This window comes from Aphelocoma coerulescens, chromosome 2, assembly GCF_041296385.1.
Source record: "Aphelocoma coerulescens isolate FSJ_1873_10779 chromosome 2, UR_Acoe_1.0, whole genome shotgun sequence".
In the NCBI taxonomy this organism is placed as follows: Eukaryota; Metazoa; Chordata; class Aves; order Passeriformes; family Corvidae; genus Aphelocoma; species Aphelocoma coerulescens.
The window spans coordinates 21,759,810-21,787,026 of record NC_091015.1 but is presented as its reverse complement, the minus strand read 5'-3'; the positions used below and the strand labels follow the sequence as shown (position 1 = coordinate 21,787,026).

Sequence of the window (27,217 nt, the reverse complement as noted above, 5' to 3'; positions counted from 1 at the left end):
GATTCTATATAGTTTGAACATCATAATTCCCATAGATTGGACAGATTTTTTTGATTTAAAGCTGTTTCTGCTAATATAGGGCATACAGAGAAGGAAGCAAGACATATGTGTAGAATCCACACCTGTAATTGTTTAACTACATCCATATAAGTACTTTTTTTCTTGAAAGGAATAATTGCACCTCCTGGAAAATAAGAGAATAAATTAGAAAAAATCTTTGTCTCAGAGAAAGAGATTTTTTCTTAGCTGTTAACAGCTTTGCTAAGAAATTCTATACAGATCTAGATGAGAGAAGGACCAAATTACCAAGGGATTAGAGTGATTTATCTTTGTAGTTTGAAAGTCTTCAGATTTTTATGGTGTTTCATTTCCCTTACATTTCAAAGATCATGAAAGCTTTCTCTGTCTTGAGTGAGTATATTGCAGAAAAGGTAGGATTAGAGACGTGTGTGCCGTGTGTGTCTACTGGCTGAGTCTTCACAGACTGTGGCCATGTCTTCACAGACTCAGATATAGGGCCCTCTGGCTAAGGTAGCCAGAGGGTAGAATGAGCTAAGGAGATTTGCTTGGGGAGAACCATACCAGCTCACTATGAGTAGTCATCTTATCTCTTGCACTGGGTGAAAGCAGAGCAAATAATCCTGCATCTAGCTGTTTACAATGTGTAATATGGAATTACTATATTGAATTCACAGTACACTCGGGAATTGGATATTGGATATTGGGCAGCCATGCCTAGTAATAAAAAGAAACTAACTGTGATAAAAGGCCTTATGAAGTGCTTGAACTTAATTCTGGTTTTCCTACTTCAAAATATTTGATTCTATATTAGGTTCTCTCTGCTTTCACTGACAAAGAACAAGCTGCATATGCAAAAGCAGGTGCTGTTGCAGAAGAAGTTCTGGCAGCAATCCGTACTGTAATAGCTTTTGGAGGACAGGAAAAAGAAATTAAAAGGTAAGAGCAATATTTGCTTTCATCAGCAGATTTCAAAGTAGTTCAAATTGTTTCAAATTTTCTTGTGTGTTTTCTGTTGGAAGTCATGTTCTTTCTGCATTTTTAGATAATGAGAGATTGTCTGTTAGGGGCTGTTATGAGGTTTGCTATGTGTAGAAAGACAGTTTTTTTCTAGACTCCATGTATTGTCTCTGCATTAAAAGGTATTCATATCACTTCAAGCATCACACAGTGAGAGCTTTAGACAAAAGAAGGTCCTACTCCTCGAAGAGATGATGACATCCTTGGTAATCTGATTACTCAATAGTTGTGAAGGTGCTAAAGAACAATATCTCTATTTCCACTAGACTGTAAAATATAGATCTTGTGATATATTTTAACCTTTTATCTTGAGTGGTTCACAATCAAAGTTCACTGACCTGCAGGTTATTTAAGAAACTTAAATGCCAGTCCCTGACATGCAATGCCCTTTTATTTCTATATACCCGATTGACTAATGTTGGTCTTTTTAGGGGTTACCTTAGAAACTCCATGTCTGACTGCCAGGCTTACCTTTGTACAGTCTTAGGGTTAGATATTTTATGTATCTAACTGCTGTACTTTGTGAACCTTCTGTTTCTAATTCATCCACAGAGGTTTTGGTGCTGTATGCTGTGGTACAAGTGTGAGTCTATTTTGAACTTCTATCTTTCTTCCAGATACCATAAAAATTTAGAAGATGCTAAACGGATTGGAATAAGAAAGGCTATTACAGCTAATATTTCTATGGGTGCTGCTTTCTTACTGATATATGCATCATATGCACTGGCATTCTGGTATGGAACTACTTTGATCTTAACTGATGATTACACTATTGGCAAAGTTCTTACAGTAAGTATTAATGAGTAAATTCTCAGTAACAGTGAGAAATAATAAAGAACAAACAATAAAGTGTCTAGTGGGAACTTATTTGATTTTAATGAGAATTATGTCTAAAAACTGGCAAAGTAGCATCCCTTCTTAACAAAAATATTCTCACCCCAAAAGCCTACATGTTGCTTCTATAGGATCTCAAAATCTAAATGAACCCAAATAAAACATACATTATTTTCAACTATCCCTATATCTTTTCTGATTTTCATAAGATCAGACTGATATAGAAACAGTTCAATCAAAAACTGAAGTACAATACCCTTTCTAGTTGCTATTTGCTTTCAGAGGGCTGAATATATTTTCAGGATGCAGAAACAAATACTTTTTTTTAGCTGTTGTGTGGTCTCAGTAGATAATTTTCTTAGAGTTTTTCTTAAGTTTTGTACCATGAGAGCTTGGAATCACTTCTCAGTATTTTTAGAAATTGAGGGGGATAAAAATATACTTGTGACTAGGAAATATGTCACCATCTAACTGAAGGAAGAAAACCGTAACACTTAAGTCATAACTTAAATTCTTCTCTTGATGTAGAAACCATTCTAATTTTTTATGAAATATGAAATAAACAGGGTAAGAAGAATAACTTTGTTAACCATGATGAAACACAGCCAGGTGACCATATGCATATATTTAAATATATTTTAAACTACCTCTTTTGTTTATGAACCACTGAAGTTTGTGAGAATTGTCTCTGATGAGTGTTTTTGGCTCTTTTGAACCTTTTGTACAGGTTGGCATATGGAACCTCTCAGTGATGTTCATGACCTTGTGTGTAATTTATTCTGTTCAAAGTATTTGCAAATTCTGTTGCAAATTGTCTATGTTGTAGTTCACCAAACGACGTTTTTGTAACATGGATGATGCATTATCATGTGTAAAATCTGCAAATAACCCCTGTTCAGGATGATGGGTGTGACGGACTTTGCTCTGACTACTATGGCTGTTATGATCTCTGAGCAGTGTGGTTTAATTGCTTTTGTTTTGATACTAACTGAAAGCAATAAACTGTGCTATTCTGAGAAAACAGTTAATTTTTTTCTTGTTCTGCTTTTCTTGTTTGCTTGTACTCTCATTGAAGCAGAATGATCCTTTTTTACTTTGTGATGGAGAACTTGGGTTTCTATACTTCTATTTCACTGTCACTTTGAAAGCAGAATGATATTGTTTTGCATATCTGTCATTCTGTTGAAAGATGTGTAATAAACTTTCTGGTCTTTGGCCAAAGAATGAATTAGTACAATAAATCCTGAGACATCAAGTGCAATTCTAAATTTTTTGTCATAGATTTTACAAGTCTGAGTCACTTTTTCACTTTTTCTCAATATGTTTGCAAAATTAATGTTGTACAGTAGCTCAGTTCTCAGCTGAACCTTGAAAAGCCCTTTTCTTAATGTTTTTCTCTGTTTAGGAGAGACCTTTTCAGTTTTGCTTTAATCCTAGATTCTTTAAACTTCCGTTAACAGACATGGAACCTCCTTACCCAAAAATAACTAATGTAAATAAATAAATATAAGTTTCTGCTTAAATAAGAGTGAATATATACCTCTGTAAACATTTCTTTCAGGTCTTTTTCTCTGTATTGATTGGAGCTTTCAGCATTGGACAGACTGCTCCAAGCATAGAGGCATTTGCTAGTGCAAGAGGAGCTGCCTATACAATCTTTAATATAATAGACAATGTGAGTATCTTTGCCCTCACTATCATTACAAAACTTCTTTCGAAAGTAAGAGATCCTTCTTTTTAAAGACAGGAACTAAATACACACAAAAGCTAAATGGAGAAATTATAAAAGTATTCTTAAATGAGCATATCATCACTGTAGCAAGTGAGGGAGCAAAACATTATGCAATTTAGATCTTTCAGAATCTCACCTAAATTACTTAAAAAACACATTTAATACTTCTGCAGAATAATAGTGCTCTCAATAACTTCTTTATGAAAAAAATGTTGGGGGTTTTTTGTTGGTTTTTTTGTATTTTATTTTGTACAGGAACCTCAAATTGACAGCTATTCAGAGACAGGTTACAAACCAGACCACATAAAAGGGAACTTGGAATTCAAAAATGTTTACTTCAATTATCCATCCAGACCAGATGTTGAGGTACTGTAAATGAAACTTTATATATATATATATTACAGCTGAATATGTGGATCATGTGTTGGAAAAAAAGTCATTAAAAAAATCACATAAGTTTTGTTGAAAATGTAACAATTTCAGGTTGATTCTCTAATGTGTATAAAACTACCTTGTCATCACAGTGATTTTAGCTGGATTTATTTCCACCTTAGCTAAACATATTAAGTTTCCTGAATAATTTTGTTGTCTAAAACTTTAATAAGTGTGGCTATGCAAAAAAACATAAATAGGTATTTCTATCACAATCTAAATGTGCAATCCTAACTCAAGTGTTTTTGTATAGTAATAATAATGAGATAGTGAGTTTTAAAATAATTGCAATGCAGCTCTGTTATGACTGTGTCAGAACCAGTTAAAGAAAGCAGATCCAGCAACGACTTGCTGTATATGGAATAGAGATCAGAATCTGTATTTGACCTGACAGAGAATAAGTTTCCTTTTTAAAGCACTGTCATATATTCAGAGTCTTAATGCAGTGACAATAGATAACATATGAATGATTCCTGACAATATTTCTGTGGACAGTGTCTTTGCACTATGTAACTATTTCGTTCCTTACCTTGAAGGAAAATCACTGACCTTGATAAAGTGATCTTTCTTACTTTTGATAGGCAGAAAGGAAATACACTCAGCTTTTAACTATGACTTTTACATAGCTTCCCTGTAGTTTGCATGGTGCATTAAAGAAAAAGGTGAGGCAACATAATACAGAAATATTGCATCATACTGTTTGTATATTATATTTTAGTTATGGGTAGTAGTAGTATTATTTTGTCATATGAACTGGTTTATGAGACAGGTAACTGTGAAGTGTGTTGTATAATACATTCATACTGAACCAATTGTGATGTAATTTTAAGGAAAATTAAGCTGAAGTCATCAGTTATCCAAAATTTAAACCCACATGTTTATAAATTTTATTTTTACCAGATTCTGCTAGAAATATGAAGGTTATTTTATTGCAGTCTTTCAAATTTTCTTTGACATTTCTAAATACTGTTATGTTTTTGACCAACCTTCTTATATGGACAGATTCTGAAGGGCTTGAATCTCAAGATTAATTCTGGCCAGACAGTGGCCCTGGTTGGTGGCAGTGGCTGCGGGAAAAGTACAACTGTTCAGCTCATCCAGAGATTTTATGATCCCAAGGAAGGCACGGTAAGATACCTCAAGTGAGATGACTTCTCTGCATGTCACACTTGTTGAAAGCCTAGTTCTGACCTCACTCCCCTTGTCAATGTTCCCAATGACATGGTAAAGTCTCCTCTAAAATGGCACATGCCAGAATGGAGAGAGATGTTCCTTGATCAAAACACTTAGTAAACAGTTTTTGTCTGCTCTCTTTTGTTTAGGTTACAATTGATGGGCACGATATTAAGACCTTAAACATAAGGTATCTGCGGGAGGTTATTGGTGTGGTGAATCAGGAGCCCGTGCTCTTTGCCACTACTATTGCAGAAAATATTCGTTATGGCCGTGAGGATGTCACCATGGAAGAGATTGAAAAAGCCACCAAGGAAGCGAATGCTTATGACTTCATCATGAAGCTACCCAACGTAAGCAGATCAGCTCTCCTGCTGAAATAATTTCATCTAAACCTTCTTGTGCCAAATAGTTCCTCAGAAGGAATGCTTGTTAAAAGAGGAAGCTATCCCTGGACCTGTGAATATGCAGAGCTATGCAGAGCTTCCTCATAACTTTTGAGAATAATGTTAATTTTCTATCTTCAGGAAATGATTTTTCAGTCATTTGAAGAACTACTAGATTTCCAGGAACACAAATGATTAGTCAGGTTTATCCAAGTAGATGTTTATTCCTGTAGGGGAAGGAGAAGATATTACTGGCATTACTGACATCTTTCTTTAGTGGAAAGACTGTGCCACTGAGTGTTTTCAATACATGTGTTTGTCTCGTAGAAGTTTGAAACTGTGGTTGGAGAAAGAGGAGCACAGCTGAGTGGAGGCCAGAAGCAAAGAATAGCAATTGCCCGAGCTCTGGTTCGCAATCCCAAAATTCTTCTGCTTGATGAGGCAACATCAGCTTTGGATACTGAGAGTGAATCAGTTGTGCAGGCAGCACTGGACAAGGTCAGTAGTGTTTTAAAATGAAGCATATAAGCAGGAGCCTAATATTTACTTCTTTCCTGAACTTTTGTTGAAAATAGAGACCCATGAAAATACAAAACATAAACTTTGATTTGGCAAATATTCTTTGTACAGAGAATTTTTGAGTTCCTGCAAGTATTACAAAGAGAAACCTTATTTCAAATTAGAAGATGGAGTCATATTTTCTGCATTAAGCTTAAATCAACATTTTCATGGTGTAAATACCATCCTCTTCCATTATCTGTCTTACTGCCATTCATATTGTTGTCAGTCCTTGTTGAGCTTCATGAGGTTGCCCTGGGTCCACTCACTCCTCTCCTGTCAGAGACCTCTGAATGTCGTCCCTTCCCTCAAGTGAATGAACTGCACTGCTCAGCTTGATGTCACCTGTAAACTTGCTGAGTATGCACTCAATCCCATTTATCTGTATCAGTGATGAAGATGTTAAATAGTATGAGTCCCAGTATGCACTGTTGAGGGTCATCACTGAGGATGAACTCCATCCAGGTTCCAACAGAATTACACTGCTTGGGATCATTTCTTTGATTATTTAAACTAAAATTTGCTTGATCACTTTAAAACAGCCTCATAATTAAAATGACAAACTGTGGTGGTTGAAAAATTCAGTGTAATATGCTTATAAATAGCCAAAGAAAGGTACTTAGTTGAAATACAATTCACATGAAATTGCAGAGGATTTTATTTTTATTGTAGTTGTTTGAGTTAGCAATGACTTAGAACTTAAAACACTGGTTTTTTCTAAAAGTGAGTGTAAAATATTTTTTTATGTTTCTGAGTATAAATTCGCCATGGATTTTAAGGTTCAAGTGGGTAACTATGTGTCTAAATATGAAAAATTCTAGCATTTAAAAAACTTTAGGGTTTGTAATATTCTAAAATTTTATGTGTTGAGATTTTTGCTTAGATAGTTGTGACCAAAGTTTGGTGTATTTATGTGCCACAGTGAAAGATGGTCTCTGATACTAAACTTTGAGCTTTAAATTATGTTTCTGTTTTAAGGTACTCATTTAAATACATTTAAAAAATTTTTTTTTGAAGGTTATATTTTTCTGTGAACCTTTTAAATGTTTCTTTTAGGTCCTACTCAACTCTGCTGTGAAGACAAACACTATTTACATTTACTTAGAAATACTCACATGAAATATTGCTGTTTTCAGGCAAGGGAAGGACGCACTACAGTTGTGGTAGCTCATCGACTGTCAACAGTCCGCAATGCAGATCTGATAGCTGTGTTCAATGGTGGAGTTATCACAGAGCAAGGGAATCATGCTAAATTGCTTGAGAGAAAGGGAATCTACCACAAACTTGTTAACATGCAGGTACTTTTTCTCTAGATGTTGCCTCATTTTCTTTTTTTTTCCTGCATCCATAGTCATATCAGAAGTATGAGAAATTCTGCAGCATATTTTCTTAGCAAAAACCCATGTGCTTTGAAAGGAGAGTAGCAATTTGAGAGAGACCACTAGTTTTGGTACAAGACTTGTTTAAACCCAGGATAGTACATTTTTAATCCTCTTAATATTTAAACTTAAAAGATTATTTTATGTTTTCCTTTTGTGCAGTTAATGTAGAACAGATGACTACAGTAGTTTGGTATTCCATTGCTTGTTCTTAGTCTGATAAAAGGTAAAATACAGTAGCTGACACTGGAGGAATAGAGCATGCGTATTTTAAGCTGTTTAGTTATAATCCTTCACACTGCATTTCTTTCTAAAGAAAAAAATGTGTAGGAATAGAAGAAAAAGAAAAATAATCCAGCTATGCCAACAGCAAAAATATGTTTTTAACTTACACAGGCAGAGAAAAAGAGATTTCAAATTATAATAAATTTCGGAAATGTATTAGTTATTAAATGAAAACCAAAATACTTTGATAAGTGCATCCCAATGTCCCAGGTGACGATTAGGTTATAGCAGATTTTCATTCTAACCTTTGTTTGACTGCATAACCACTATGTCCATTAAAGAAACTGAAACTGCCACCTCAGTAAGTCAGACTGAAGAGGTTAACCAGAACAATTAAAATATTTCTTCATAGAATATGAGAATGCATTTGGTTACCTTCGATTCAAAGTAACTTTGTATCTGAGCAAATGTGATTATGGGAAAAATGAGGAAATACAAAATTTAGAAAAGAAAATTTAAAAACCATGAAAAATGAAAATAAAAAGTGGAAGGTAAGTAAAAAAAGATATTTTTATTAGTAGTGCAAAAAGCAGTAAAAAAAAATTCTGGAAAAAAAGAAACACAAGTTGAAGGCAACTTTGAATCCAGTTTCTATCAAATACCTCAGGAGTGGGTAGACATTTATTTATTCTGTCAAAGAGACTGGCAAAAGTACCACCATGGGTAAGGCTCTTTTCCAGGCTGCTCTAATTTTTCAGTCAAAATCTCTTTTTGACTCAATTTCATGCTGAACTTCCTTATTCCATTTAAAGTCAAGAATTGTTGTGTTCTGCAGTAAAGGCAGTAATGTTTTATCACTTCATGAATAAACTGTATATCCCTCAAGAACTCATTCTAAAAGAACCCAAGAAGAGTGCAAAGGGTTTACCCTCAATTTAAAACTTTTTTAGTTTAATTCATTTTAAAAAGAGCAGCTACTGTCAATCCCCCATCCTCCACTTACTATAAGAATTTTCACGAGAGGTGCAAAACTCATATATGAATAAAGCTCTGAAGACAGATCTCTATTAAATATTATACAGATTTTCATATCTGCTTAAAGCATTATATGTTGTTTCCTCCTTATCTCTTTCAACTGAAACAAAGTTACTTTTACTTTGATAACCTCATCATTTTGAAGTAATATATGCGTATGTAATCTTAGCATCATGTTCTTCCCACTTTTAGGCAATAGAAGCTGAAGTTCCACTATCAGAAGATGATGAGAATGCACATAGTGCCAAAAACAGTGGATCTGAACCAGAATTTGAAGAATCCTTAACAACAGGTTTGAGAAGGCGATCAACTCGGAGAAGCATGAAAAAGCCAGGAGAGCAAAATAATGGTCCTGATGAGGAAGAAACTTCACCTGTAAGTATCTCTGCAGAGCTGTAAGTGAACTTGATTCCTTTAAACAAAGCATGTTAAATTCATTCTCCTGCTCAAGAAAGATATGAGGAGAAGGAGGCATTTCATAGGGATGAAGAAAACATGAGAATTTTTAAATTCTAAATAGCCTTTGACTGATAATATTCAGAACTTGCTTTTTTATTCTCAACATAAATGATAATACAAATAAAATGGTAATTTAAAAATCTGTAACAAAGATGATGAGTTTATTGTTGAAAATAAATTTCCTTTAAAACAAATACATTTACATACCATACCAGCTTAGTCTATACAGGTTAAGCATTCATTTTTGGATAAGAAACAGAGTATTTGGCCCAACATAACAACTCTTACAACAAAACTTGCAAAAAAAACCCCCCAAAATACAATTGCATTCATATTTACAGGAATTAGTTTGATGTTATAAATTGCTTAATGAACATTTACTTGAATTAATCAAGCCATGGATTACACACAGCAATATGTGCAGAATGAGTAGTTCGGTCATCAATGACCAATATCAAAGTATTCACCAACAAAAATTATATGGATAGACTAATATAAAATGACAAGAGTATAAATATAGTGTACAACTCTTCCTTCCTTGTGTTAGAATAATTTTTAAAATGTACAATCATTTATTCGTGTTATTAAAAACTATAAATTTTTGCTTCCCCTGAATAGATTCTAGGAATAGGAAATTGATTATTAAACTCTCATTTTCTTCATATTTCTCCAAATACATTCCTGTTTGTCCTAACAGAATTCATGTTTTTAAGGCTGAAGAACTACGTCCAGCTTCATTTCTGAAAATTATGAAGTTGAACAAAACTGAATGGCCATACTTTGTAGCTGGAACCTTGTGTGCAATTATCAATGGAGGTTTACAACCTGCATTTGCAATCATATTTTCCGAAATTATAGGGGTAAGTTGGAGTAAAATATGCAAAAAACTGTAAGCCCACAAAATTTATTTCTAATAAAATTAGGTTTAAAACAATCACTGCATAATGACGCTGAAGAGTGGATGAAGCACTCTTGCAAAAATCTGAAAAGTTGTATGAAATTTACAAAATCCTAAAAATCTTTCTACAACCTGAAATATGCTTGTTATACTTTAAATATTATGTAACATATGCTCAAATTTTATATGAATGCAATTGACTACCAAAAATAGTTATTGAGAAACATTAAAGTATTTTAGGCTGTTAGTTAATTTTTTTAAAATGTTGTGTCCAATTTTATTTTATAGATTTTTTCAGAAACTGACAAGGACATCTTAAGAGAAAAGAGCAACTTATATTCACTGCTATTTTTAGTACTTGGAATTGTTTCCTTTTTTACTTTTTTTTTCCAGGTACGTTTTATTAACTTAGCCTAATTACAATTGTTATTCATGTTTTAGAAACCAGACCTGAAATATACTAAAAATTTGCGTCTTTATAATACATGTCTCCAACTCAAACCAGAAACTGTAGTTATGGTTCTAGATGTGTCTTGTGCTGAAACTTTTTTGACGTAGAGCTTCTTGTGTGTAAGAGGCTTTCGAACCTATTCAGACCTCTTAATTTCAGAACTTCCTCTCTCGTTCATCAGTCAAACAGTTCTCAGCAATGAAACTCTGAATTTTCTTGCTCTTTTTCCATTGCCAACTACCAGGCAACCCCTCCAGCCTTTACATTCTACCACCCCCTTCTCACCCTCAAGCCTTCCTATTTGAATCTGTTAGTAATTGAAAATCTATCAATCTCCTGCCTTAGTTCTCCATTTTTTTACTTCCCTAGCCCTTTCCTCATCCAAAGGAATGTCCCATATTTCTCCTATGGGAGTCCCCAAAGGCTCCCAGGCCCAGTTTGTCAGGTAACACTCATCATGCTGATATTCAGTTCCTCCTGCTGAAACACAAATGGTTGTACCTGCAATGATAGTGCCACTTAAAAAGAAAAAAATATGGTAATCATATTAAATATTGTCATATACTGGTTTATAATTTCTGAAGATGTTGGTATAATTTTATCTGTTAAATGAGCCTAAGAGTGAAATAATAATGTGCACTTGGGACAGCAGAATAAACAGTCTCTTGCAGAAACCTGCTGGTTTGTTTATGGATTTGTCTTGCTGCACAAGCGAAAAAGGCCTTCAGTACAGAAGGCTGAGTAGTACAGGGCTCTGATAGGTTTGCTCAATTTATAAATGTTCAGATAATGTTTTAAATTTGAGGGATGCATTGGACTTTGGTGAACCCAGGTTGCTTCACAAAGTCTTTAATCTAAAATTAATGGCCTAAATGCTGCTTGTTTAAATCTGACTTCGATTGACTCATGCAAATGAAGTCAAAGGGTTGATTAGAGACCTTCTCCTTAAAGCATGCTGGTGAAGCAGTGCTGGGAAATATTGCTATGCTCCCTAAATTTTTTCAAAAATAATATTTTAATGTCTGTACTGTGAACCTATGTGAACCTAGAATTTATGTATATTAAGCCTGTTGTTACATTTGCTTTGTGAAACAGGACTGCAATATTTTGTGCTTTGACAATGTAGAGGCAATTTATGTAAAATATTTATTGAATAAACACAAACAGTGTAATACTAGGCATTGTACTTTTTCTCAAACAGGGTTTCACATTTGGCAAAGCTGGAGAAATTCTTACAATGAGGCTTCGATTCATGGCATTTAAAGCAATGCTTAGACAGGTAAAGATAATAAATATTTTGATTTCCAGGGTTTTAAAAATAATTAATTGTATTGGTATAAAATAACTGTATTCTACATCAGTCTATCATACAGAGAAGATTGTTTAAATCAGTCTAGAAACCAATTTGATTAGTTACATGTGGTTAAGCAAAGCATCCTTAGAGGGAGAGTCTTAAATCAATACAAGTGCTTTTCATGTACTCCTTGCAAAGACTTAGTTTTACAGCCAAGTTACAAGGGCCTGACAAGTTGATGTGCACTAGCAGTATCCCATTATCTATTCATTTGCCTGCTTTGCTTTCTTGGTGCCCTTTCTCCCCTAAAGAAATGCAACACAACTTACACTGTAACTCTTACTTCAAATGTCTGATGTAAATTGTGATGCGTACAGATGTGTTTTTTTAATTTATTGGAAATCTCTGTCCAAGAGCCCCCAAATCTATAATTGCTGTTTGTTAATGCAATAATAAGGTTGTATATTTGAAAAGTAAAACCACTTTCAGAAAATTAAAATATAAATAGAACATAATGTTGTAAAGTAATTCTAAAACTGCCTTAATTTTGTATGATTTCAGGATCAGTATTTTAGATTTTGAAATACACAGTATGATAGTTATGGGGTTTAAGTCTTGCACATAAGGCTACATGTAGATGCAGAATCTGATTCATGTGAAATGACTGTTTTCAATGTGACAGGAAACTGTCACATTGAAACTGAAAAATTACAATTTATAGATCAGCCATACTGAAAATCTAATGAAAAGGCAATCTTAAAATTGAGTCTTGAGGTCACAAATGCCTGTAATACATCACCAGGACTTCATTCGATGTGTATTACACATGAAAGTTTAAATCAGATATTTGGTCACATGGTGAACAAATCATAAACTGCGTACCTGATCCCAACGATTAACTTTGATCAGATACACCAGTTTGGTTTTTCATTTGGTTGAGGGGTTTTGTTATTTTGTTTGTTGGTGTCTCTCTTCCAAATAAGCCTCTTCAATATGGGAAGAAACAAAGCAATGAATGTTTTGTTTTTAACCTGAAAATGCTTTACACTTAACCCCTCCCCAAACAGCTTTGCAACCATGAGGGAGTGTGACTGAAGAGCCCTCTCCTCCAAGGAGATTCAGTGAGGGAGCAGCAGTGAGGGAGAGTAAATTTTTCTTTTGGGAATCTCTCAGCTGCTCTCCTTCCTTCTCAGCAGTGATAATGAGTACATTGGAGGATTCACAAGATTACACTTTTTTCTAAAAATATTCAATGTGCAATGACGGAATTAAACTTACTTAAATATGCAGAACTGAGGCACTGCCACATACCAGATTTACTTTATTTGAAATGTTTATTTGAAATGTCCAAACACTGATCTTAAAAATAATGTTTCTTTTTATAGGATATGGGCTGGTTTGATAATCCTAAAAATAGCACTGGAGCATTAACCACAAGACTTGCTAATGATGCCTCTCAAGTGAAAGGAGTAAGTAAAATTTTGGTTTGGAATTTTTCATATTTGGTTTAGTATATAGTGAAGTTGCAGCTTGGGTTTGACTGGATGGATAACAGTCTTGATTTTGACAACTAAAATTTCCTATAAAATAATAGCTGGTAGAGAATGCACTGATGCACTTTATGACAAGTTTACTATTGTGCTGTATTGTGGTCTTCCTTGTTAAACAAATTTATTGGGAATCTCTTATTTAAGAAGTCTTTTTAAAGAGGTCTTATTCACCTAAAGACATGCAACTAAATCTATTCAGTGTAGGATCTCCTGCTATTTTTTTGATCGTACAGATTTCTTAAAAAAAAAAGAACTGTGAGCAATAGACTTCCTTTTCTCAGTTACTTTTTGGACATTCTTTAAAAGTAAACTGTGTACTTTCAGGGGTCTGTAATATCAAGCTAAAGTACACTGAATGTAATTATTTGTGTATGCTTAAGTGAATTCTTACTGCTATATGAAGTTATGTGCTGGTTTTTTTTGAACTGTAGAGTTCTGAAGTATCTTTGGCTTTATTTCCATAGGAAAAGTTAAATGTTTAATATTCTTCTTCATTGGGCTCTATGTGATGACTTGTAAAGCTAGCTCTATGATCTACAAAATATGACAGATTTTTAATGTTTAGATGTAAATATGAGTATGTGATGAGGGTAAAGTTTGTTCAGTTTCAAGAGCAGAATTTAGAAATTGCAGAGTAAATTTAAGTAATCAGAATATGGGGAAAGAAGAAATAAATATTATCTAGATAATTTTTTACAAAAGCATTTAAGAAACTCTCATTTTGAAAAATAGCAAAACTGAGTTAAGATTTTCTAAGCAGTGTTTTGAGAATCAGGAATTTTGTGGGTGAAAATGCTTTCCTTATTTAAAATGCAGTTATGTTAGTAATAGATGCCTTTTTTCTTTCTCCAGGCAACTGGTGTCAGACTAGCATTAATTGCCCAAAACGTAGCCAACCTGGGGACTGGAATTATTATATCATTAGTTTATGGCTGGCAGCTGACCCTGCTACTTTTAGCTGTTGTGCCCATCATTGCGGTGGCAGGAATGATTGAAATGAAAATGTTGGCTGGGCATGCTAAGAAAGATAAACAAGAGCTGGAAGCTGCAGGAAAGGTGGGTCTAGAGAAATTAATCTACTTCTGTATAATGTATATGGTCATATTTACCAAAGCATTGTTAATGGATGTATTACTTCCAAATACAGAAAATTTTACAATCTGTAAGTTCCAAAGACAGCCAGTTACACTAGTAGACCTACAGACCATCAACACCTCTTCAGTAAAAATCAAAGACTTATGTTATTAAGCTATTAATATTTTTGTAGTTGATAAATCTCAGAATGTGCTAAACACTATTCAGGCATATTCTCTTCTCATTCCTTTTCTATTCATCTTTGTTTTTCTTATTTTGAAACCATCTCCATTTTGACATTCTATTTTTTTTTGTGTGTCAACCCTCTTTGGCATGTCATCTCTCTTATGTTTATTACACTGCTCTTTTTTTTCTCTTCCCTCCTTCATCTCATTAATGTTTGTGGTGAAAATATATATATAACTTCACTGGTTTCTGTTTGCCATTCCTTTGTTTCTGGAGTGGAAGAGAGAGATGAGAACTGAAAAGCAAGAAGGCTAGACTCTTGTTTAACAAATTAAATGAAGACATTTAATGTCACTTCATTCCAAAAATCCTTTTGGGAACAATTATCTCATCACTTTCCAGATATTGCTTTCTTCAAGGTAAAACTTTTCTAAAATCTCTTCCTATGCTGTACTGTTTTTAAAAGCTGCTGAAAAGAAAATCATTTATCTAAGAACATGCAATTCCGTTCCTTTCCTTTCAACTGGGTACATTTCTTCTGCTGCTCTCTAAGGGATGAACATTTATTTCATGTTGGTTTTTTTTTAGATGTGACAGAAAATAATTGACAGTTCTTGGAATAGACACTAAAGACTTTATTAGTGCAGCACATTGTGAAGAATTAGCACAGATGTTCCAAACATCTATGATATTTTTTTTCAAAACTTTAAAAATATTTTCTTTTCATGGTAATGTGAGTTTCCCTTCTCAAGGCCACCTAAGAAAGCACTGGTCTACAGGCATTTTATTCAATTTTCATTTCTAAAAAAAATTTTTTTTAATATTTTTAAAATTTTTTTCAGTAAAAATCGTGTTCCACCTGGAAAATTTGCTTTCTGCAAAGAGTTGCTGAACTTAGGTTACTGAAAAAACTTACATTATGGTCTTTATTAAACTAAAATTGCATGAAATGTATATTTTAACAAAATGCATTAAAGCCTTGAAGGTCTTTTCACAGAAGCATCAAGGTTGGAAGAGACCTTCAATATCATCAAGTCCAACCATCAAGCCAGCACCACCATAATCACCCCTAAACCACATCCCCAAGTGCCACATCCATCTCTTGAATGCCTGCAGACTCCACCATCTCCCTGGGCAATCTGTTTGAATGCCTGACCACCTTAACAGTGAATTTTTTTTAATATCTAATCAGAATCTCCCCTGGCCTTTTTGTGCATACAAATGACTCACGTCTAAAGAATCTGCAAGCTTAAAGAATGTATCAGAGCAAATATTTACTGCTGAGATCTAAGTTAGCGCTTAGTTAGCACTAAGGCACCTAAGTAACCTGCACATTTTGATTTTAGCCCAAACTCAGTGGACTGGAAGTTGAATGCCAATATGCCATTTTTCTTGTTGAGTATCTTCTCCATAACTGTCATCATTGTCAAATGGTTTTTCACCAGCTATTTGTTAAACATTAAAGAGGTCTTATCAGAAAATTCTGAGCATTGTAAGAAAATCTCATTGTCATAAAAAGAAAAATATAAAATGCTTGTTTTTATATCAACAGTCTATGATTTTAATAACCAGTATAAAAATAGAAAATTGTATTCCAACAGAATATTTTTATTAATTTAAAATAAGGAATTGCAACATAATCTTAGCTTTTGATTAAAACATTTGTTTTACTATTGCAGATTGCCACAGAAGCAATAGAAAATATTAGAACTGTTGTTAGCTTGACCCGAGAAAGAAAATTTGAGTCGATGTATGGAGAACATTTGATTGTACCATACAGGTATAATAAAAATAACTAAGCTAAAAAAATACCTGTAATAAATTGCAAACATTTACTTCAACAGAAATAGATTTTTTTGTAGAGTGTATGATTTAATGTATAATTTAATTATCTCAGAATTGATGTCAATATTTTGCATATTTTTATTGACAAATACAACCATCACCAGTCAATATTTTTTAGAATTTTATTTAATTAATTTTCTGTTATAATATTGGTATCTTCTATTACAGTGTCACTTGGTTTGGAAAAATCTTAGTTTTAAGTGAGCTTTCAAAGTGGTCTAACCTAAATTTCCACCTGAATTGTTTTGGACATTTAATTAAAACCTTTTTCATGTAAATTGAATATTCCATTAAGCCATTTTTTAAAGTGTTAGTAAGATTGAAAGCATTTGAATAATTACTCACTGGTTTGGGGCAGAAAATAAAGTAATATAAATCTGTCTGGACTAAATCAAAATTTGAAAGTCTTAAAGTAAACAACTAAAAATATTCTGCCAATTAAAGTATTGTTTATTCCAGAATGGAATGTTTTCTTTTCAAACATCCATGAGACAAGTAAAGGAAATGAAAGTATATGTACACAGATATAATGGGAAAGAAGCAGGGGTGCCACTAACACATCTACCGTAATAATTGAGTGGTTAGAGCACAGTGCAGGACATAAAAGATATTACTTAGCTTTTTTCTCAGGCTGCTGGGTTTTGCATTCATATCTCACAATTTGCTGAACAGTTCCTAACCATTCACAGGGTTGACATTGACAGGGTTGCTCCAAGACTTTAATCTTTCTGTTGTTCTAGTATAAATAGGGACTTACTGCCCTATGAGAGAGAAGACGTGTTTTTATTTAATGTTTCAGTGTATGTAAACTTTCCATTCCTAACAGTATCAATTGAAGTCAGTTGTTGTTTGCATATTAGGACTTCAGTATGATTGCACACTTTGATGAAAATATGCATTCTTTCTATATAGAAATTCTGTGAAGAAGGCACATATATTTGGCTTTTGTTTTGCCCTTTCACAAGCAATGATGTTCTTTACCTATGCCGGCTGTTTCCGGTTTGGTGCCTATCTAGTGGTAAACAAATACATGGAGTATAAAACTGTATTTTTGTAAGTATCTCTTTTGCAATCTTTTTTCTGTCTGTCTAGAAAAATAATTTATCGTTTAAGAGGTAATAGCTCAATACAGACCTATAGAAACAAGTATGAAAGACTGAGATCCTACCAGTGTGGATTATCAGTGACCTGAATACCCAAGAAGGTCAAACATACTGATTTTTTGTTGTCAACCTCATTAGACATAGTTAACACAGCTGATTTTGACCAGAATATATTGGAAAGTTTCTGCATTCCATCTGCCAGCTGAAAATCTCTAGCCAGCTGAGTGATTTTCCAGTTAAATTTGAAAGGGAGGGTTTGAGCAAAAACTGTGAGCCCTTTTAGGCTGTTCAAATGCAGAATAAAACAGACCACTTTATGTAGCTCTGAAGAGAAAAGACAAAATTAATAGAAATGAATCTATTTTACTTTGCCTGAAAACAGGCTAAGAGGTGTCATATGTCAAATACCATTTCTTGGTGATGATTTTGTTTCTATAGTGTATGGCAATAAGTAATTGCTGAAGACAACAGGTTCTTAAACTATTCTAATGTAGCCTGTAAAATTACATAAAATGGCATAAAAATCACCGCAAACCAATAACAGCATAGTTTTCAACCTTTATTGGTATTGTAAACCCTGCAATTTTTTTCCAGCAGAGATGTAGTAGAAAACTAAATCTTTATTGTCACCTTGTTACAGGCTTGATTTCTTATTTTGATTGGTGCCTTAAAAATGGATCACTGATTCCCAAAGATCATTGAACCATAGAGAGGAAACCACAGTGATGATAGAACAGGATTAGAGTAACAATTTTGCCATCCATTGACCCCTTTCCTCATAGCCTAGATGAGAGTTAATATACTAACCAGAATTAACAACAAAAGAAATTACTGCTAATAAGGTATGAAAACACTGAACTTGGATTGCAGGCATGTTTATCTCATGTCATTAAAAGAGGGTAAAAAGACATTTCTGGAGCTAATTTAATAATTAAAGCAATAATAGTTGATTACTACTTTATTCTTACTAAATTTAGCCCTCTTTTTCTCTGAGTAAAAGAAAAAGTTGACTGCAGCCAGATTTCCACTGTCCTTTTCTTCATTGTCTGCTGATTTTTTTCCTGATTTCTTTTATAGAGTGTTTTCAGCTGTTGTATTTGGTGCAATGGCATTAGGACAAACCAGTTCTTTTGCTCCAGACTATGCCAAAGCCAAGATATCAGCAGCCCACTTGTTTCTGCTGTTTGAAAGAGTGCCCTCAATAGATAGTTACAGTGAGGAAGGAGACAAGCCTGTAAGTAAGCCATGTGTGATGGGTGATATTATTTATTGGTAATATGGACAGCACCCTCCTCACTTCCTTCAAACTGACTCCTCCTCTCCTTCTGATTACATCCTTATCACGACACGTTCTTGACACTAACTGAACACAACATGGACCAAGTTCTCTACTGTGAGTTCAGCTTTTGCACAAAGCCAAAAGGGTATTTGTTTTGAAATTCTCTCTTGATTTCTGGGGGTGTGGGGATACTTCTGCAATTCTGTTTTAATCATCTGTGAAATAGTCTTAAAGATGTAACAGTAATACTATTTTAATTATAGGAAACGTTTGAGGGAAACATAACAATCAAAGATGTGGCATTTAACTACCCAAACCGACCAGAGGTCAAAATCCTTCAAGGTTTGAATCTGAAAGTAGAAAAGGGACAAACCCTGGCTCTTGTTGGTAGCAGTGGCTGTGGAAAGAGCACAGTTGTTCAGCTGCTTGAGAGATTTTATGACCCACTTGATGGAGAAATGGTAAGTATTTTTGCAAGAACATGTCGACAGGTTAAGTGAGGCTGTTTTTCATTGGTTTGATGTGATGTGATAAGTACAATAGATATTTCTAGTTTTATTTTTTAAGTATTTTAATGCTAAAGATCAGCAGTGACTTATTGGGTCTCCTTAATTAAATGAGAAGTATATAAGTCCTGGTTTCCCACATTACAATGAATTAACAAAGATCTGTGTGATAAAAATATGCCTGATCCACAGTCTAATGATGGCTTTGAATTCAGGGCAAATTTCCTGAGGTTTTTATAATAAGAATCAGTTTAAAAGCTGATAAATATATGTATCGACTTCTGTATAATCTAGTAATAGAATTTGCCATCTATGTTCTTTCAAAAAAAACAGTGAACATTGACAAAAGTAATTTTTTTCATAATTTTTACTTGTTAGAAACATCTTTATGAGTATGTCTACTTATCAAGTGATCGATTGTAAATACTTTCAGTAATTTTGGTTTAAAATATATGTAGGGTTTCCTATACTAGTTATACAGCAACTTTACATTTTTTTTTCACATAATGGTACTGTTAATTGCTTTTGCTCTTTGATGTAAATGTGCTCAGAGGTTTTGTCTGAAAAAGAACACACATTTTGGCCTGAATGAGGTGAGAATAAGAAGGATTTTAGTACTTGTCTCTGCAGAGATACTCACAAAAAATAAAGCAATACTTAAATAAAGCCTAGATGCAATGGAAAAGATTTTTTTGAAGTTAAAAGTGCCCCAAAAGGTCCAGTGTAGCAAAATGATGTGCGGAAAGAAGCAGCATAGGTGCCACAAAAGTGTGTTTAACAAAGTACAACTTCCTCACCAATGTTTTTGACCTTGTGTCCATAAATAACCAACGACAGTTTACTGAAGGGTAAAGCACAGGCCTGTGGCATAGAAACCACAAAAGTGTTGGACTAATTCTCAAGTTGAGTTGCTCTGTGAACTGAGTGAAAGGGGCTTAGCTTAAAGCAGTAACTGTCCAAACAGCTGCTCACAAAAGTTCCCTTATTTCAGTGGATTTTGAATCCACTTAAGGTTCATTACAACACTTTTCCTTTGCAGAAAAAGTTATATTGGCTGACAATTGACTGTTCTAGCACAAACTGAGAAGTTATATTAATCTCCTCCAATAGCCATGCTATGAAGGGGGCACCTCTTCAACTAGACAGCTGATCATGTCACCCAACACAGAGCCTGAGCACTGCACTGGGTCACTCCAGTGGAGATGGAACAGTCCTTTCAATGTCCTGGTATACTTGTGTCCAAGTTAAGGTGACTTATGTGATTATTAAATTGATACATAAAAGAAATAATTAAAACTTCTGTTTTCATTTATCTAATGGTAGCAATTCAGCAGGCAAATTTAGCAGAAGTATGAGAGAGTTGCCAATAAAGAAAACTGGCTGCAAATGACATCTTAAGGAACACAGAAGTAAATTTCTTCTTTACAGGTGCAAAATAGAGGAAAATTTTCCTGCTGAAGAAACAATTGAAAGAACTTTACCCAAAGTTCTTTGAAGTTAGCTTACATATCCTATCTTCCACTGTCTTCAAAATCCTAATTAAATATTCAAGTAAAGAAAAGGACTGAGGCAGCATAAGGGACTGTTCTCACTTTTATGAATTAGAAAATTTTGGAACAGATGAGAAGGAGGGGAAGAGATTATGTGGGCTTGTAATTGGTAAGAAAGAACTAAGGAAAGAGCTGCAATTACATAGCTTCTGTGTATGAATTTACAGCAAGTCTCAAATTCATATATATAGCCATGTGACTAAAATTTAAAATGTTTGCTTTCTCAGCTTTTTGATGGTAAAAATGCAAAGGCACTGAATATCCAGTGGTTGAGAGCTCAGATTGGTATAGTGTCACAAGAACCAATCCTGTTCGACTTCACTATTGCTGAAAATATTGCCTATGGAGATAACAGTCGGCAGGTGTCCTTTGAGGAAATTGTTAGTGCAGCAAAAGAAGCCAATATTCATTCCTTCATTGACTCACTGCCAAATGTAAGTAATTCCCTTTCTCTTCTTCTCAGAACTGGACGTGACCTACAGTGGTAGGGAAAATTGTGTCTCCTTATAATTAACTGGGGTACAATAATTCTCTGAGATTAAAATGGACCTGAAATTATTGTTTAAATATTTTCCTTACTTAATTGTGTTTACCATACTTATTTTCACTCTGAGAGATTCCACTGTCAGGTGGAGAGTGGAACATTTAAGGTCTCAGGGAAGAAAACACACAATTATAACAAAGAGGAGCTGGTAGTAAGGGTTGGGGGTTTTAAAGTATAACATTTCTTTTTAAGGTCCTGTCTGTCTCAAGCACATGTAAAAGATTCTGCTAGACTGATGAGTTTACACTTTTCTTCCAGTTACACATAGTCAGAATTTAAATTTCTAGTATTCCTGTGGTCTGAAAATTACTAAGAACTTTTTTCACCTATATATATATATGACAAACATATAATAACGTAGGACTGAACATCTTGGGTCAGATGAAGGGTCTGCCATCACAAAATCTTGTCCCATGCAGCAACCAGGAAGATGTAATTACAAGTATTCAGAAAGGCTAAAAATTTAATCACATTTCCCCTAAATTCTTATCTCACTTGACATGATTTGTCCGAGTTTGAACCCCACTATTGTCACAAACTTTCACTGACCTCTGGTGTTGTGTCTTCTGATTGAGAATAACCTATTTCAACCTTAGAGGGCCTCATTGCTTTGAATTTATTAAACGCTTGATGTTATAAAGAAATCTACTAGTAAAAGATCTCTAGATCTGTGGCAGATAGAAATTCTGGCTAGTTGTTTTCAGACAGCTACTGGCATGGAATATGCAGATTATGGGTGTCTGGTGTCAGAGGTTATATGCTTCAACATACATCAGAAATGATTTTCATTCATAGCCTGAACTTAGTATTTTGTTTCCAGAAATACAACACCCGTGTGGGAGACAAGGGAACCCAGCTTTCTGGTGGCCAGAAACAACGTATTGCTATTGCCCGAGCTCTTGTACGTAAGCCCCAAATTCTGCTACTGGATGAAGCTACTTCTGCCTTAGACACAGAGAGTGAAAAGGTAACTTAAATCTGAATCTAAATCTGGAATCTATTTTTTTTTTTTTTTTTGTACTATGATTACTGGTTTTACTCCCACAGTTTAAAGCCAAAAAAAGTATTGTTTACATCTGTATGGCAGTAGGCAGATTGAAGTTGTTATGAAGAATGCATTCCTTAGCCTAGGAGTCTTCAGGCTTCAACCGAGAAAGTTCTAGCAAAATTGAATCAGGATGCACAAACTGCAGAAACCAAAAAGATGGAGGATGCTGCCAGAGAATTGGTTTTTTTCTGTGAAACTGTCAAATCTGTCTTTCATAAGTTTTCTTTCTTCTCCCATTGCTCTCTGGTCCTTTCTACATATTAATGGCTAAAATGAAAAGTTCAAGTGAAAATTGCTAAAACATTTGCTTCTTTTTTTAAGCCCAAAGCTGTAATCTTGGTACAACAGAAGTACAATCTAGTTGTAGAAAATTAACAGGGACTCTACAAAAATACTTGCTATTAACGAGGCAAATATCTTATCATATATTATAATCTGGAAAGTTAAAATCTTTCTACTAAATTTTGATCAATTTTAGGCATGAAAAGATGAGGTTTAAGGGGAAAATGTCATTAAATAATCCCATGATTTATCATTTTCTTGATTATGTGCCGGTTACATATTGAAATTAAATATCTTATTTTATTCTGCATTAATAAACTTAAGGAATAAATAGAAGAAATCAGAGATTCTTTTTGGTATTTTTCTTACAGTGCTAGCTTTAAGAAAAATGTGATTCATGAGACTCCCTGTGAAATCATGAGAATTAGTATGACAGCAGTTGACCCAAGAATATTGACTTAACTTCCATATATAATTAATCAGTCATGAAAGGAAGCTGTGGAGGTCCCCATTTAAATCTCCTCTTCACACAAAGGCCAATACTGCACTCAAATTTAGATTGCTTTATGCTGTGTCTGGTAGGGTACTTGAAAATCTCGAAGGGATTCAATTAGAGATGTTTTTGTCCCTGTTTCAATGCTCAATTATCCTTGTAGTGAATCCTTTTCTAATATCCAGTCAGAACGTCTCCTGTTACAATTTAAGACCATTTTCTCTTGTTTTCCTGCCATGCATCTCAGTAATGAGCCTGGTTCCTTCTGACTCTCTTAACTATCACAGCATCATCCACTCTAACAGTTTGGACTCTTTGCCAACACAGGCTAATTGTAAATCAAGAAGCTTGAGAAACAGATACTCCCTTTCCCTCACTGTCATACATGTTTACAGATGGCAATTGAGGTATATCTCACAAGAGCTGCCCAAATAGTTCACCTTTTGGTTTGTTCATTGTGCAGATTGTCCAGGAAGCTCTGGATAAAGCTCGAGAAGGTCGTACGTGCATCGTGATAGCTCACCGCCTCTCCACCATCCAAAATGCTGACAAGATTGCAGTGGTCCAGAATGGCAAGGTCGTAGAGCAGGGCACCCATCAGCAGCTTCTGGCTGAAAAAGGCATCTACTATTCCCTGGTCAATGTTCAAAGTGGGTAATGCAACATCTCAATTAAAGGCAGTACTTATCTCTGAACTGTCCCTGTGGCTACTTTTATCGTTGCAATTATTTCAATATCCACTGTCAGTCTTGATATTTATGGTTTTTCCTTCCTTTCATAAGTCATATAAACACAATACTAAGTAAATGTGTACCAGTTTCTCACTACTAGTTTTCATTATTCAAACCTCTTTTCTGTGTGGCCAAAGCAGATGCCCATTGCACTCATGAAAGTAGAAGCATGCTAAGCCAAATGTAATTAATATTAGCTTGCTTTGAACTTTGAACTTTTTTTTTTAAAAAAAGTCACACTAATCCAGTGTATCTGGTAAGCAATTTGGAAATATTTTCATGCTCAGTAAAAATAGTTTTGCTCTTGTCAGAAATAAACCTCAAGCCTTATCCTCACTGTGCCTGTGTACGACACAGTCAGTCCTGGCCTATTAGACTTGTTACCAATTGTTACGAGAACTTGCAGTCAGCTGAAGCTTGATGCCAGATGTCTCTTATTATCATGTGGAGTTTTAGCCTGGGATGTCAGCAAGGGCCTTGAAAATATGGGCACAGGCTGAAAACAAAGGTCCCAGAACTGTAAGTACCTTACTGATGGTTACTGCTTGTTGAAGAGTTGCAACCTTAAGAGATGGAGAAAGACTGCTTGAAATGAAACAGAAATGAAACAGCAGATAAGAAAAAAAACCAAGACCACAACTGATGGGCAAGACAAGGCACCTGCTGCAGCCTGGGAAAGTACTATCTGCAAGTCTCTCAGCATCCTAGGGGTCAGAGGTCAAGGACTAAGCACTCTCTACAGACTGCAATATTTTATACAAGGTGAAAATCCTGGATTTGGACTTGGAGGAGGGGGAAGGAAGGCATCCTTTTCAGTGTTAGCGTCCTTGGTTGAAGAGCTCTTGAACCTGATCACTGCCGTGACTGAGACTTGCAAGGACTGTAACCATTGGTGCTGAATTCTTGGCATCGGCTCTGGGATATTGTATATTATTTGCTAATATAGGATGGCTATTAAAGGCTAACTGCTTTGACTATGGAGTAATATTGATTAATAATAACTAAACATTAGAAATGTATTTTGTTAGTGAATATTTATGCAGTAAAGTTTTGATTTTAAGTTTAAAACTGTCATGATTAATCAATCGTCCACACTCCCATCATGCCAATTTCTGATTCCCTGAGATTTATATATATGGTCTGTCTTACCTACACCTAGATATTTATACACACAGAACCAGTCTGCAGGCAGATAGGCTCATCAGTTAGGCTCAACCATGTAGTAATAACACTCTGCAGAATGTTGATTGATGCAGTCTCGTATTCCTCTTGAATCACATACCTTTTTTCTTTTGTTTCTGTCTTAGATGGAAAACCAATTTGACAAATTTGTTTGTTTCCTATTTATGTATTGCTTGATGCAATAAGGTTCTTGTCCATCAATAAGGATATTACTCTGCATAATAATATAAATAAGTTATACTTGCAACTGTAAGAATTAAACGTTCTTCAATTTCTTTAAATTCTTTTAATTCAAAAAGAATTAAACTCTTCAACATTATAGTCTGAAGATTTAACTAAGAACATACCTAAACTGTTTTTTTTTTAAATTCTGGATGTTAGTATTTAGTTTTTAAACCAGAATTTTTAATTGCTGATTATACAGTTTCTACTTATTGGATTAGTAATTATTGGATTATTTCCCCAGCTCATTTCAAAGATGCCTGATTTACTAGACCAATTTAGCTCTTCAAGAAAATAAAGATAGCACTGTAAATACTTTACCACAAACATCTGAAAACCAATTTTAAAAATTTTGGTCATATAGTTTAAAATATATTTCAGAAATTCATGTCAAATGTAGAAACTTTCCAAAACAATCTATTTTTCCCCATTCTTTTCTTCTACATTTTTAAAGAAGTATCTGCTGAGACTTATACAAAACTTTGCATAATAATTTCAAATCCACTCTAAATGTTTGAAGAGCTTTGCTGCTGCTCACAATTAAATCCTGTTCAGAATTTTTTTCAGAACACCACAACAGCCATAGTACTACAATTGAGCTACCATTCAATACCTCATCATGTAATTTATAGGCACAAAGCCAAAAGGACAGACAAAGACACCTCCAAAAATGTGTCCTTCATCATATTGTATTCATACAGCTTTAAATTGCAATGCTTTACCCAAAGGAAGGATTGACTGAACTAGGACAATTCTGCTGTAAGGACCATAATTCTACCACACCTTTCCAAGGGGCATAAGAGGTCTTACTCATTAGCTCTGCCTTTTCAGTTGGGCTCTGATCATTCTGGCTCCCCTTGATGTCACAAGATACTTGTCTGAACTCTGAAGTCCTCCTTGTTGGAGTAGTCAGCTCTTGTCTTTGTCCATAAGCACTCTAAACACAGGATGATATGTATGTGCTGTTATTCTGAAGTAATAGGCCTTTTTTCCTCTGTCTTGTTCTTTTGAGAGCCTGCAGCAGTTTCAAGCAGAACTCACTGTTTTGAAGGGAGGTAATTTAATGTTTTCCCACACATTTCCTGTGCCTCTAGACCCATTATCTTTGGGACGAGTCTTTAGAGAGGTGTCAGCATTGACACCACCTTGGCAATCCTAACGACTTTGCAAGCAAATGCCACTGACTGTGGGGAAACAGAAAGCACTGACTTAAGTTCAACAGTCTGATAGCCCTCTTGCTGAAACAACTAATCAAAATAGAGTTCTCAGAAGAAAAAGAGGATTTAGGTCTAGAAAGTAATTCTTACTGCAGATTCTTATCTAGCTGTTAAATACCACAGTGTCCTATTGCCCAGCTTTCTCCAGCATATTTACTTCTGCAAGGATAATTTGCTGTTCCTTATGCAACAAGTATCTCACTACTAAACCCTTCTATAATTTCTGACACAGAGTGAGAGCATGAGTAAACTCCATCATTCTCCCTTGCCTCAAGAGTTTGTGAAGGAGTATTTATCACCAATACCATAGACCATGTACCAAAGGAAAACGTTCTGGATCTCCACTAGTCTCTTCTTCAGACACTCCTTCAACGTCCTTCCTGAACTATCCCACAGGCTGGGAGAAGTTACATGGTGTTCCTCCCTACTGCCTCCCCATCAATTGAGCTTTAGTGGAACCAGTTCTCCTTTCTTATGAGTAAATCCTTTGAATCTATTGTCTCTTTCATGT

General features: G+C 34.6%; 1 protein-coding gene across 1 annotated transcript in view; it reads left to right on the top strand.

Moving 5' to 3' along the window:
* The window catches only part of ABCB1 (ATP binding cassette subfamily B member 1), a 47,417-nt gene extending 22,264 nt beyond the window's left edge, over positions 1–25,153 (top strand). The window contains exons 10-30 of the mRNA XM_069006753.1: positions 833–957; positions 1,656–1,827; positions 3,434–3,547; positions 3,860–3,970; positions 5,039–5,164; positions 5,359–5,562; positions 5,923–6,093; positions 7,290–7,451; positions 8,985–9,167; positions 9,965–10,111; positions 10,438–10,542; positions 11,802–11,879; positions 13,280–13,363; positions 14,297–14,500; positions 16,384–16,484; positions 17,462–17,602; positions 18,730–18,886; positions 19,195–19,392; positions 21,215–21,421; positions 22,352–22,498; positions 23,818–25,153. Coding sequence (XP_068862854.1) covers positions 833–957; positions 1,656–1,827; positions 3,434–3,547; positions 3,860–3,970; positions 5,039–5,164; positions 5,359–5,562; positions 5,923–6,093; positions 7,290–7,451; positions 8,985–9,167; positions 9,965–10,111; positions 10,438–10,542; positions 11,802–11,879; positions 13,280–13,363; positions 14,297–14,500; positions 16,384–16,484; positions 17,462–17,602; positions 18,730–18,886; positions 19,195–19,392; positions 21,215–21,421; positions 22,352–22,498; positions 23,818–24,012 — 3,132 coding nt within the window. The 3' untranslated portion in view covers positions 24,013–25,153. The remainder of the gene's footprint in view (positions 1–832; positions 958–1,655; positions 1,828–3,433; positions 3,548–3,859; positions 3,971–5,038; positions 5,165–5,358; positions 5,563–5,922; positions 6,094–7,289; positions 7,452–8,984; positions 9,168–9,964; positions 10,112–10,437; positions 10,543–11,801; positions 11,880–13,279; positions 13,364–14,296; positions 14,501–16,383; positions 16,485–17,461; positions 17,603–18,729; positions 18,887–19,194; positions 19,393–21,214; positions 21,422–22,351; positions 22,499–23,817) is intronic.
* The last annotated feature ends 2,064 nt before the right edge of the window (positions 25,154–27,217 follow it).